An 11,504-nucleotide genomic window follows, 5' to 3' on the forward strand; every position below is an offset into this window, starting at 1 on the left:
TACCTGTGGATACGGTTAGGCCTCCAGATAGATTTGTGGTAGGTGGCAAGTGGTGATAGCCTTGTCCATCCTCTGTATTCCATCATGTTATCTCTAGTTATTAAATCGTATGGCTCGTGACAGACCTTATTTATTTAACTCTCCTAGTTGGTAGGTGGGCTGTGCCCCGAAGTACTAGCGTATTTGTCCTAGTCATTAGTTTACCCTTAGTTACTGAAAGATAAATCGCTCGTTCTCACACCTAGTTATCTCTAGTGTAGCTTGTTTAATAGTTTAGTAGGTAGTTCACACATAACCCATCGTTATCGTTTACCTATCTAGGATACACTTAGGCTTTACCTTAACAATCCTAACTAAAAATATAAACCTAGCCTTCCGTCTTCCTGTGAAAAAATATAAATTCTTCACTCGGTACTCACCGAGTGAAGTGCTACGCAATAGTTCTGTGCGCTTACGGAATTCCTCCACGGGTCGTTAAGAAGTATCAATAGGAGGCAGCAGGCGAGCGGATAAGAGCGATCGGAAGAGGAACAAGTGGATACGAATAAGTGGATGAGCAGTTTTTTTAGAAACGAAGGAGCGTGGGTTGTTGGACTGGCATCGTGGCCCAGCAACGAGCATGCAGACGGACGTCCGATTCAGAGCATTACCGTTATTTTTAATCTGATGTGTGCAGAGTATACTTAACAAAAACTTTTGATTGATGCATATGGCAAGTTTGTCTAGGCACTAATGCAAGTGGGTCAACCCATGGCTGTCGACTAACGTGATCTAGTTTATTTTGCTCAATAACAATTACTCCCTCCGTGAAAAAAAATAGAGTCGTCCGGGGACTCGGCACGCGTACCAACATCGATGGCAAAAGACCCGGATACCCCTACTCGCTCCGTAGGTCCGTCCCCAATCCCCATCTCGATTTCACCTATCCTGCGTTTCTCCTCGTCCTCGTCTAGGCCCTGCGAGCGGGTAGCCTCCACTTCGCTGGTGTCCAGGCCGACCACTCACGTCCAGGCGAGTAGCAGCACACCTCTGTCGAGGGGCCCGCCTGGCCTTCGCCGGCGGAGGAGCAGAGGATCAAGGGGACGGCTTCCCCCGGCATGCGGATCTAGGCGACGGTGTGCTGCCCGCGCGGGATCCTCGACCGTCCTTGACCGTGCCGGCGGCCGCGGGATCCTCGCCCGTCCTTGACCGCGCTGGCAGCCATGGGATCCTCGCCCATCCTTGACCTTGCGGGTAGCCACGGGATCCACCTCCTACCTGCCTCACCGACGCGCGCGATGAAAAGATGGGGCTACCTGCGGAGAAGAAGGAAGGCTGCGGCCAAGGGCCTTGCCGGCGGCAACCCGCTTTGCTCCTGCCTCAACTGACGATGGATGCGGATCCGTTGCTACCATGGCCATGCGGGCGAATGGTGAGAGAAGAGTGAGCGGAAGGGAAGGTGGGAGAGAGAAGAGAGAGGCGTAGGCCTGGTACGCGTGGGAACCACCTATACATGCTAAAACGACACTGGGCCTTGTTTAGATTGTAAATTTTTGCAATCTGAACACTGTAGCATGTTTTGTTTGTATTTGATAAACTTTGTCCGATCATAGACTAGATAGGCTTAAAAGATTCGTCTCATGATTTATAACTAAACTATGCAATTAGTTATTTTTTTTACCTACATTTAATGCTCCATGCATGCGTCTAAAAATTGATGTGATTGAGAGAGAGTGAAAAAAACTTAGAATTTTGAGGTAATCTAAACAAGGCCTTGCTGTGGGATATATTTCGAAAGACGACTGTATTTTTGGGGCGGAGGGAGTATAGAAGATGATCAATGAAATAAGTAGAAAAACACTCTAGTTGAGTGGATTGGTTTAACCACCACAAAAACAGCCTCTCTCGTTAACAGAGGCCGACATTTTTAAGATATCCGTCTTTAGAAGTTGATTAATAGAAGCGGGCGTCTTAAGAGACCCGTCTCTAGGAATAATTACATCAAAAAAATAATTTAAAAGTTTTTCATATAAAGTCATATGCAAACAAACTTTATATCGAAATTATAGCCCCCAACATGATCTACAATTTTATAGTTGATAAGTTTTTATTTAAAACTATTTAGAGTCCAAAAGTATTATTTTAAGTTAACAGGTTTTGAAATATAATTTTTTCAAAAAAACTTAGATATTGATATGGTCTATACTAAAGTTGTTGCTATCAATACAATCTACAACTTTGTAGTTGAAAGATTTTAATTTGAAGTGGTCTAAAGTCCAAATATGTACGTGTTTTAAGTTCATAGATTTTGAAATTCAAAATTCAGAATTTCCAAACAACCTTCTGTGTTCATAAAGTTAATAGCAAAGTTGTAGTGCCCGACTTGATCTACATGTTTAATGTTGATAAATTTTTTATTTGAATTCTTTTGTGTCTCGAATATTTATTTTAAATTCACATATTTTTTAGATTCAAATTTTTGAAATTTTCAAACAATCTTGTGAAGACACATCCTATGCTAAAGTTGTAGTGTTTAATAAGATTTAAAACTTTGTAGTTGAAACTTTTTCCTTTTGAGTCCATTTAGTAGACAAAATATTCAATACAAGATTATGGAATGTTAATAAACTAGTAGGTCATATGAATACGATTGAGTCTTGATAAGCTCATAATTTTTTTATTTTTTAGGTTTTCTAGAAATAATTAACAGAGGCGGGCTTAACACAAAGATATGATTTTTTGTTTCTGTAGGTTTTCTAGAAATCATTAACAAAGATGGGCTTAACATAGAGACCGGAATTTTTAGGTTTTCGCCTCTATTAATGGATTGAGTAATGGATTTATAGAGATGGATATGTCATCCACCATTAACAGTGAACATTGATTAGAGGCAGTCGGCTACCTGCATATAAAAATAAAGAACATCCATCTCTGCAAAAATCTTCTCTGTAGTAGTGTCCTCCATTACATATTGTTGTTCCTTAAGTTCCTTGTAATTGCAAAAAAGACATGCACTAACGCAAAAAAAAAAGCCATCACATTCACATCACAAAAATGTGCACGCCATATCACAAACATAGGGACATGCATGCACACGCTGAACGCACTCTTGTTCCTGTAAATAGTTGGACATCTCAGTTTGTACATCAGTAATGAAATCCTATTTCCACGACTTACCTCCCAGGACGATTGTTCTGTTTGTCGACCAATTTTGGAAAATATGACAAGTGCAAAGCAAAAGAAACACAAATCTGGCCTTCAAATGGCCCCAAGGAACCAAATTCTTGTATGCAATGTCAAACTTGTCTCGTATTAGTGAACATTACAGCCACAGAATGTGTGGCTACCTACCAAGCGCTCATGACCCTATTAGCTTTAAGAAGTGGGCACAATCCATAGAATAATAAAAATACGTTTATAAATTGTGTTAAACTTTGCCTTATGATAAATAATAGCTGCTCAAATTTGAGTTGAATAGTTTAATAAAACATGTGTCATGGTTAAGCCGGTTTGTAAGATAAAATTGGAAGCATAATAAGAGGAAATATATGGAAATTGAATTCTTGTGTTATAAAACAACAAAGTAACCGAATTGAAGAGTCCTTTTAGAAGGACACGCACTAAATGAACCTACAAATTAACCAAAGCTAGGAAGTAAGGGACTGTTTGGTTGGTAACTGGCAGCTAGGCAAAGATCTGAACCCAGGCTATCAACATCTAGCATCCCAGACATCTTGGCTGAGTTAGACAGCTTCTTAGTAGTCCAACCAAACAACCCCTAAGTTATGCAAATCTGAAAGACAATACACACAAGATATAATAATATGATCGAAAGGTCAATATTATATACAACAAGATAATTCCACTGTCGTAGAAATGCAAAGCCACTAAAGCACATCCTAATCGATAAGAACAACCAGTTGATTTTTAATAATACTTAAAGCACTGAACCACATCCTAATCAATGGGTTGTTCCTGAAAGCAACGGTTGGTAGGAGTGGTAGGACCCGGCCGGTTCCACCCACAAGGCATCGAACATCATTGGCGCTTGCACGTGCAGAGAGAACGTGCCGATGGCGACAGCACCAGCAGGACCCGGTTGGTGTGGCCCGTAGACTTTGCCAGGTCTTGATCCTAGACAATTCAGGATATTTTTTAACTTACGATTACAAAATGGGAGTTGGGTGCAGAAGACTTGGCCCACAAATTAAAAAAGAAAGAAGTAGAGTACGCAATGAAAGACTGTGTAGGTGCTGTCTGTCTTATATGCATCTCCAAGTCATGGTCTTCGCTTCCCATCGTCCGTCGTCGTCCCACCCTCGTCCCACCATCAGCAGTGAGCTCCGACTCCAAGCGTGAGAGGCCTTGCTAATAGTTCTCACGGCACATCTGCGACTGCGATCAACTGCAGGTGCGTGCGTAGTACGTGTACTTCCCTGCAACTCATGCCTTAATTTGTTTGTTTGTTGTTCTTAATTGGTCACGGCTTCAACGGGTCGTGTCTGCAGATCGACTCCGCTCTAGCACTGTTCATCCTTTGGTCAACATTAGTTCACCGTACTGTATCTCCGATATGATTTCAAGATCACTGTCCTTTCGCCCTTGATTGCAAACCGTAGCTGTCGTGCAATTAGGTTGACTTAATTAACACCAGAGGTTCAGATTCAGGATCTGACTCTTGAGTCTGTCCAGCCTACCTTTCTGTTACTTGATTCGGTATTAGTGTCTCGAATAAATCCTAAACTTGCCGTGAACTTCGACTTCGCCTGCTGGATTTGGGTACTTACGATGGTCCGCGGATCAGACGTGGTACTGGTCTCATCTCTCATGACCTTAATTAGAGCCGGCATGGGAAGTAGACTTGAGGGGGTTCTTGTTCTTCCGTCGTTATCAGCAGACAGCCACTGAACGAATGGCTTCTAGCTATGCTTGTGCTAATAAAGATTTATCATCTTCGATCAATCCATCATGTCCACTGGTCTGGTTCCTGAAAGAAGGATGTACTTAGGTACTGTTTCAAGACAAAGTTTTTTTTTTCTCAGGATGCATTTTGGAAATTATGACACATTTAAATAACAGAATTTCTAAAAAACACAAAAAAAATCTTACACCATTGAGAATCATGTCACTGTTAACAGGCTTCTCTTAATTTTTTATGTTTTAGAAAAAAAGAGTTTTTTTTATCAAACCGGAGGGGCAAGGAGCCCCTACTGAAAATATATTAAAGAAAACGCAGGTTCAGTACAAAAAAAGAAGTACTAGAAAGGAAAAACTGAGATGCTGAAAAGATAAGATAAGATAAAAAAAGGAGTTTCCTTCTGCCTTTCTGTGTTCGCACACATCCAATTTGTTACAATGTTTTTCAGCTAATCTACTCATAAATAGCACACATACATGTAGAAGGGGGAAAAAAAGCATAAGTATAATTTATTATTGCTTCTCCATCTACTATTGGCGCAAACATTCAAGGCAATGACCTCCAATGCCTTCCTCCATGCAAAACTCTCCTTGGAGTGTTTAGACAGTGTGTTTAGGTAGTCTGCTAGAGTTGCTCTAATTTAAAGGGGCAGTTCTAAATTAAATTAGTTTTTCTAAGACTTCTAAATTCAATTAGTTAAATATCAAATGTTTTTTTAGGGGAAACAGTTAAATACCAATTGGTAGTGTAGTGTGGGAGTGCAGTGCACGCACCGACGCACGTTGCTGGTCAGCTGTGGGCTGTGGCAGCCCATCTGTGGGCCGAATCAGCCTCTTGTGCTCTTTGCTGGCCCACATGATGACCATCCTTCCAGTTCCAGTCCATCCCTCCCCCGACACCACTCCTTGCTGTCCTACTGCTGCGTCATCCACTCATCCGGTGCCTCATGCCTGCTGCGCCTGGTCGACGAAATGCGCCGCCGAGATCAATGGGCTACGGCTGCGCGCCGGCAAGGCCAAGTGCGGCAGCGGCGCGTGCGTCGATGGGAAATGGATACATGACAGCGTAGAGCAGGAGATGCATGCATTTCTCTCACCCTAACCGCGTTTCTTACCTCTGCACTTCTCGCTGCCTGCTCACCTCCTCCTTCCCCTTGTTTAATGCCTCAGGTTTGCCGGATTCATCCCCCCCGTTCCGCTCTGGGACAAGGTTCCAGCAGGTGCGCATTGGCTTGTCAAACGAGCCAACACTATCCCTGTTTTTTGTGGATGTAAATGAGATAATTTTGATGGACATTAGGGACCATGTTCTCAGCAATCCTATTGGGCTAGTTTTATGCTCTCTGTCAGACACGTTGACTTCAATTTTCCTGATCGCATATCAAACTGAGTCTAGGCACTAGGCAGGGAGCAACTTCAGGAAACGTCGCCCTGAATCTGAAACTAGCACGGACATCAATTGATGGTCCTTCCATGGTTGCCCGAATCTGTTTAACCTTCAGAAAATTTGGAAGCAAATAAACATACATGTTACAATTGAGGATGTCTAGAAAATGGGGTAGCAACTGGATCTTCTGTCCAAGTGTCCCGCGTCCTGCCAGTGGCTCTTTATATGGTTTTGCGTTGTTATGACCCGTTGGTTGCGCAATGTTTCATTTATACTATATGCTGATTATTGCTACATGTCTTTTTATAGATAGATTATGTCTAAAAGAGTAAGTACGTAGTAGATTCACTATTTTAATTACCTCTTCAGGAAAATGAGTGAAACATCTCTCTTCTATACCAAATTATATTTGATGAGGTCCATTTAGCCATTTGGGAATTGCATATGGTACTGATACATGTTACCTGCATGTGCAATACATTATACTTTAAAGTTTCCTGTCATATAAGCTTTAAGTTTTGCCGAGACAAAACTCCATTTGCTAAAAAAATAATAAGGCAGAATAGAATCAACAAGAACAGGGGGAATTGTTTTTTTTTTTAACTTATGAGTGACTGCATGAATTCAGCTGCTATCTTTCAATTTAAATTTGCTTTACCTAAAATATGACCTGCTATCTTTGTTGTTCAGCTCAAACTTATGGCAGAAGCAGTGCTCCTTGCTGTCACTAAGATTGGTTCTGTTCTTGGAGATGAAATTGCCAAGGCCATTATAAATAAGCTGTCTGAAAAAGTTCAAGCTCTGAAGGAACTCCCACGTAAAGTGGATCAAATAAGGATGAAACTGACAATCATGAGCAAAGTTATACAGCAGATTGGCACAGTCTACCTTACAGATGAGCTTGTCAAGAGTTGGATTGGGGAGGTCCGGAAGGTGGCTTACCGTGTTGAGGATGTAGTAGACAAATACTCATACCATCTTCTTCAACTAGAGGAAGAAGGGTTCCTGAAGAAATATTTCGTCAAGGGTACCCACTATGTCCATGTTTTCAGTGAAATTGTTGCTGAGGTAGCGGAGATAGAAGGGGAGATTCAGCAAGTTATTCAGTTGAAGGATCAGTGGTTGCAGCCATCCCAGCTTGTCCCTCACCATGACCAACTCGCTGAGATCGAAAGACAGCGTTCCCAAGACAGCTTCCCAGAATTTGTCAAAGATGAAGATCTAGTAGGAATTGAAGAAAATAGAAAACTGCTGACTGGATGGATTTACTCAGAAGAGCAGGCTAGCACAGTGATAACAGTTTCTGGTATGGGTGGACTGGGAAAATCTACACTGGTTACAAATATTTATGAACGTGAAAAGGTCAACTTCCCTGTACATGCTTGGATCGTTGTGTCACAGATCTACACAGTCGAGTCTCTGCTGAGAAAGCTACTCTGGAAGATTGGGCATATGGAACCACCAGTGCCAAGAGATATTGACAAAATGGATGTACATGACTTGAAGGAAGAAATAAAGAGAAAACTCCAAAATAGAAAATGCTTGATTGTATTGGATGATGTTTGGGAGCAAGAAGTATACTTCAAAATACATGATGTTTTCCAGACGCTCCAAGAAAGCCACATCATCATTACAACACGAAAGGACCATGTTGGTGCTATTGCTTCCTTTGGCCACCATCTTGAGCTCCAACCGTTGTGTGGACCTGATGCATTTGAGCTTTTCTGTAGAAGGGCTTTCCACAGCAAGAAGGACCACAAATGCCCCGAGGAGCTTCAGGAAATTGCTGGTGAAATAGTGAAAAGGTGTCATGGCCTGCCGCTAGCAGTTGTTACAATCGGCAGCTTGTTGTCATCAAGACCACAAATAAACATTTGGAATCAAACATACAACCAGCTTCGGAGTGAGCTGTCAACCAATGATCATGTCCGAGCAATCTTAAATCTAAGCTACCATGACCTATCTGGAGACCTCAGAAACTGCTTCTTGTATTGCAGCTTGTTTCCTGAAGACTACCCCATGTCACGCGAAACCCTTGTGCGGCTTTGGGTTGCAGAAGGTTTTGTTCTGAGTAAAGAAAAGAATACACCAGAGGAGGTGGCTGAGGGAAATCTCATGGAACTGATCCACCGTAATATGCTTGAAGTTGTAGACTATGATGAGCTTGGCAGGGTTAGCACTTGCAAGATGCATGATATCATGCGGGACCTGGCACTTTGTGTTGCCAAAGAAGAGAAGTTTGGTTCTGCAAACGAGTATGGTGAACTGATACAGGTGGACAAGAATGTTCGTCGCTTGTCCTTATGTGGGTGGAATGTTAATGCGGCACCTAAGGTTAAATTTCCATGTCTTCGAACTCTTGTGGCTCAGGGAATAATTTCATTCTCCCCTGACATGATATCCTCAATTATGTCTCAATCAAGCTATTTGACAGTTCTTGAGCTGCAAGATTCTGAGATCACTGAGGTTCCAACATTTATAGGAAATCTCTTTAACCTTCGGTATATTGGGTTAAGGCGCACCAAAGTCAAGTCACTCCCAGAGTCCATTGAGAAGCTCTTCAACCTCCACACTCTGGACATCAAACAAACTCAAATAGAGAAACTACCACGAGGGATTGTTAAGGTCAAGAAGCTAAGGCACCTTTTGGCTGACAGGTTTGCTGATGAGAAGCAGACAGAGTTTAGATATTTCATCGGAGTGGAAGCACCGAAAGGTCTGTTGAACCTGGAAGAACTACAGACTCTTGAGACAGTGCAGGCGAGCAAAGACTTGGCTGAACAGCTGAAGAAACTGATGCAGCTCAGAAGCATATGGATCGACAATGTTAGTGCTGAAGATTGCCCTAATCTTTTTGCGACCCTTTCGGCAATGCCACTTCTTTCCAGCCTCCTAATCTGTGCAAGAGATGTGAATGAGACACTTTGCCTCCAAGCCCTTGTGCCGAAATTTCCCAAGCTCCACAGACTAATTGTAAGGGGGCGCTGGGCTGATGGGACACTGGAGTATCCAATATTTCGCAACCATGGGAAACATCTAAAATATTTAGCGCTTAGCTGGTGTCAGCTTGGTGAAGATCCACTGGGGGTCCTTGCTCCACACGTGCCAAACCTCACTTATTTGAGCTTTAACAGGGTGAATAGTGCAAGCACTTTGGTTCTTTCTGCAGGGTGCTTTCCTAACCTGAAAACACTAGTCCTGAAGAAAATGCCTAACGTCGAGCAGCTGGAGATTGGACATGGTGCTCTTCCATGCATCGAAGGTCTGTACATCATGTCCCTAGTGCAGCTGGATAAGGTCCCTCAAGGCATCGAATCGCTTCTCTCCCTCAAGAAGCTTTGGCTTCTGTACCTGCACGCGGAGTTTAGGACTCAGTGGCTGACGAATGGGATGCACCAGAAGATGCAGCATGTTCCAGAGATTCGCGTCTAGGACAGGGGACAGCCAGATGGTTATTTCTGCAGTACTATGCTTGTATGGTGTCTGTGAAAGAACTATGTTTTTTGTACTTTTAATCCCTTTTTCGTCCATTAAGTCATGAATTGTTGTTATATCCGGATTTTACTTGCAGAGTCTAAACGCTTGCCTTGTGTATTTTCGTTGTGTTGGTACAGTTGCTTTAAGAATAATTGTTGGTTCGAGACATTTGCCTTCTGTATTGACTTCATGCAAATGATGTTATGATCAAACATGCATCTCCGTGTATTTTGAAATTTTTACATGCCTTATATGAGAGTGGGAGAAAATCATATTGGTGATACATTGGCTTGGCTGCAGAATGCTGACTGGTGTTTATTGACCATTTTAAGTTTAGGGGAAAGCTTCAGGTCTTCTGCTCTTCTATTGAAATATAATGCTGTCTTTTTTGTTTGAAAAATCTATCAAAATGGTACAAAACAGCGAACGCGTGTACAGCGTGGTGGTTGCATCTCCGGCTGTGGAGTGCGCCCACCCGGGTTTGATTCCCTTCGGGAGCACCGGGTGTCGCATCTGGGGATTATTAATCCCCATATTTGTTTCATGCAGGTTCTAGACATTTGGCGTGGCGCCAACTATGATGTGCCCGTGGTCTACGAGGCTCTGTGCGGCTCCGGGTGATCTCCGGATGGACGCTTGTGTTGCGTATAGGTTGTAGGTCTAGAGTGTGAGTTGTGTCGAGTTCAGAAACTACAACTTGTACTATACTTAGAAGTCCAGACTAAAAAAAAACGGTACGAAACAATAGGATAATGTTGACTTCATGTACCTCAGGCTACCATTTTTTTTTCGAGATGGTGCTTGTAATCTAAGTAGCGGTAGTTTATAATATTCCCTCCGTTCCAAATTATAAGTCATTCCAATCATAGAGAAAATTATAAAGATTTATGACATCAAATAGCTATACTATAAAAATATAATTAATAAAGAATCTAATGGTACTTATTTGATATCACAAATATTATTATTTTATTATATAAATTTGGTCAAACTTTAGATTCTTTGGCTCTCTACGAAAGTTGGGATGATTTATAATTTGGGAAAAAAATGTAAGAAATAAAGAAATTTCAATATTGGATTCTCATTCATATTATAAAAAATGTACGTTGGGCTCTCTAGTGTTGCAACTGCAGCTACCAGCCTTGGATTCTGGGACTGGGGACTTGCGCGGTTGCGCCGCCGTCAGGTCTCTTCACCGCCTGCAAGCTCTGCACCTGTAGTTGCCCCACAGCAAAGTAAATTTCAGGAGTCGAGACGGACTGACGGAGGAGGAGCTCTATAGCATTGGATTTGGAGAAGAAACCCTCAAATCAAAAGGGGCTGTCGAAATCAGAGTAGGAGACGACGGTGAGGGGCGTCGGCGCGTCGCTCGGTGGCGGCGACATTACGCGCACGGAGGAGGAGGAAGTCGCAGGGACGATGGGGCGAGCCACTGACATGATGCAGGCACAGAGTTAGGACCTGATTTTTCGTAGTCAGGTGATTGCCCACCGACGCTGAATCCCTATGGTTTTGAACTCAGGTGATTGCCCACTCCCATCTCTGATCTCTCCAGTTTGATTCCTTTTGCGTTGGTTCCAATCAAACACTACTGAAGCGAAAACCATCTCCCAGATGAACAGAACAAATCTCCAACCCATTGCACCAAATGAACAGAACAAATCTCCAACCATCATTGGCGGCTTTGCCCCAGAAAAGGACAATGTTTTCCAATTTCGTTACTTACTCATGATTATGTTGCAGT

The 11,504-nt window shown here is 42.6% G+C and overlaps 1 protein-coding gene across 3 annotated transcripts; it reads left to right on the forward strand.

Moving 5' to 3' along the window:
- The first annotated feature begins 4,198 nt into the window (after positions 1-4,198).
- LOC136486739 (disease resistance protein RPM1-like) lies at positions 4,199-9,924 on the forward strand. Of its 3 annotated transcripts, XM_066483718.1 has the most exons (3): positions 4,199-4,390; positions 6,067-6,116; positions 6,974-9,924. In XM_066483718.1, exon 3 carries the CDS (start codon positions 6,983-6,985, stop codon positions 9,713-9,715), a length of 2,733 nt encoding a protein of 910 aa, XP_066339815.1. In that variant the 5' UTR covers positions 4,199-4,390; positions 6,067-6,116; positions 6,974-6,982; the 3' UTR covers positions 9,716-9,924. The 3 variants fall into 3 exon arrangements, with proteins under 3 accessions (XP_066339815.1, XP_066339814.1, XP_066339813.1); XM_066483717.1 differs by lacking the exon at positions 6,067-6,116; XM_066483716.1 differs by lacking the exon at positions 4,199-4,390 and having other exon boundaries at positions 5,790-6,116.
- Positions 9,925-11,504: the final 1,580 nt, after the last annotated feature.

The sequence above is a fragment of the Miscanthus floridulus genome, chromosome 10, assembly GCF_019320115.1.
Source record: "Miscanthus floridulus cultivar M001 chromosome 10, ASM1932011v1, whole genome shotgun sequence".
Taxonomy (NCBI): domain Eukaryota; kingdom Viridiplantae; phylum Streptophyta; class Magnoliopsida; order Poales; family Poaceae; genus Miscanthus; species Miscanthus floridulus.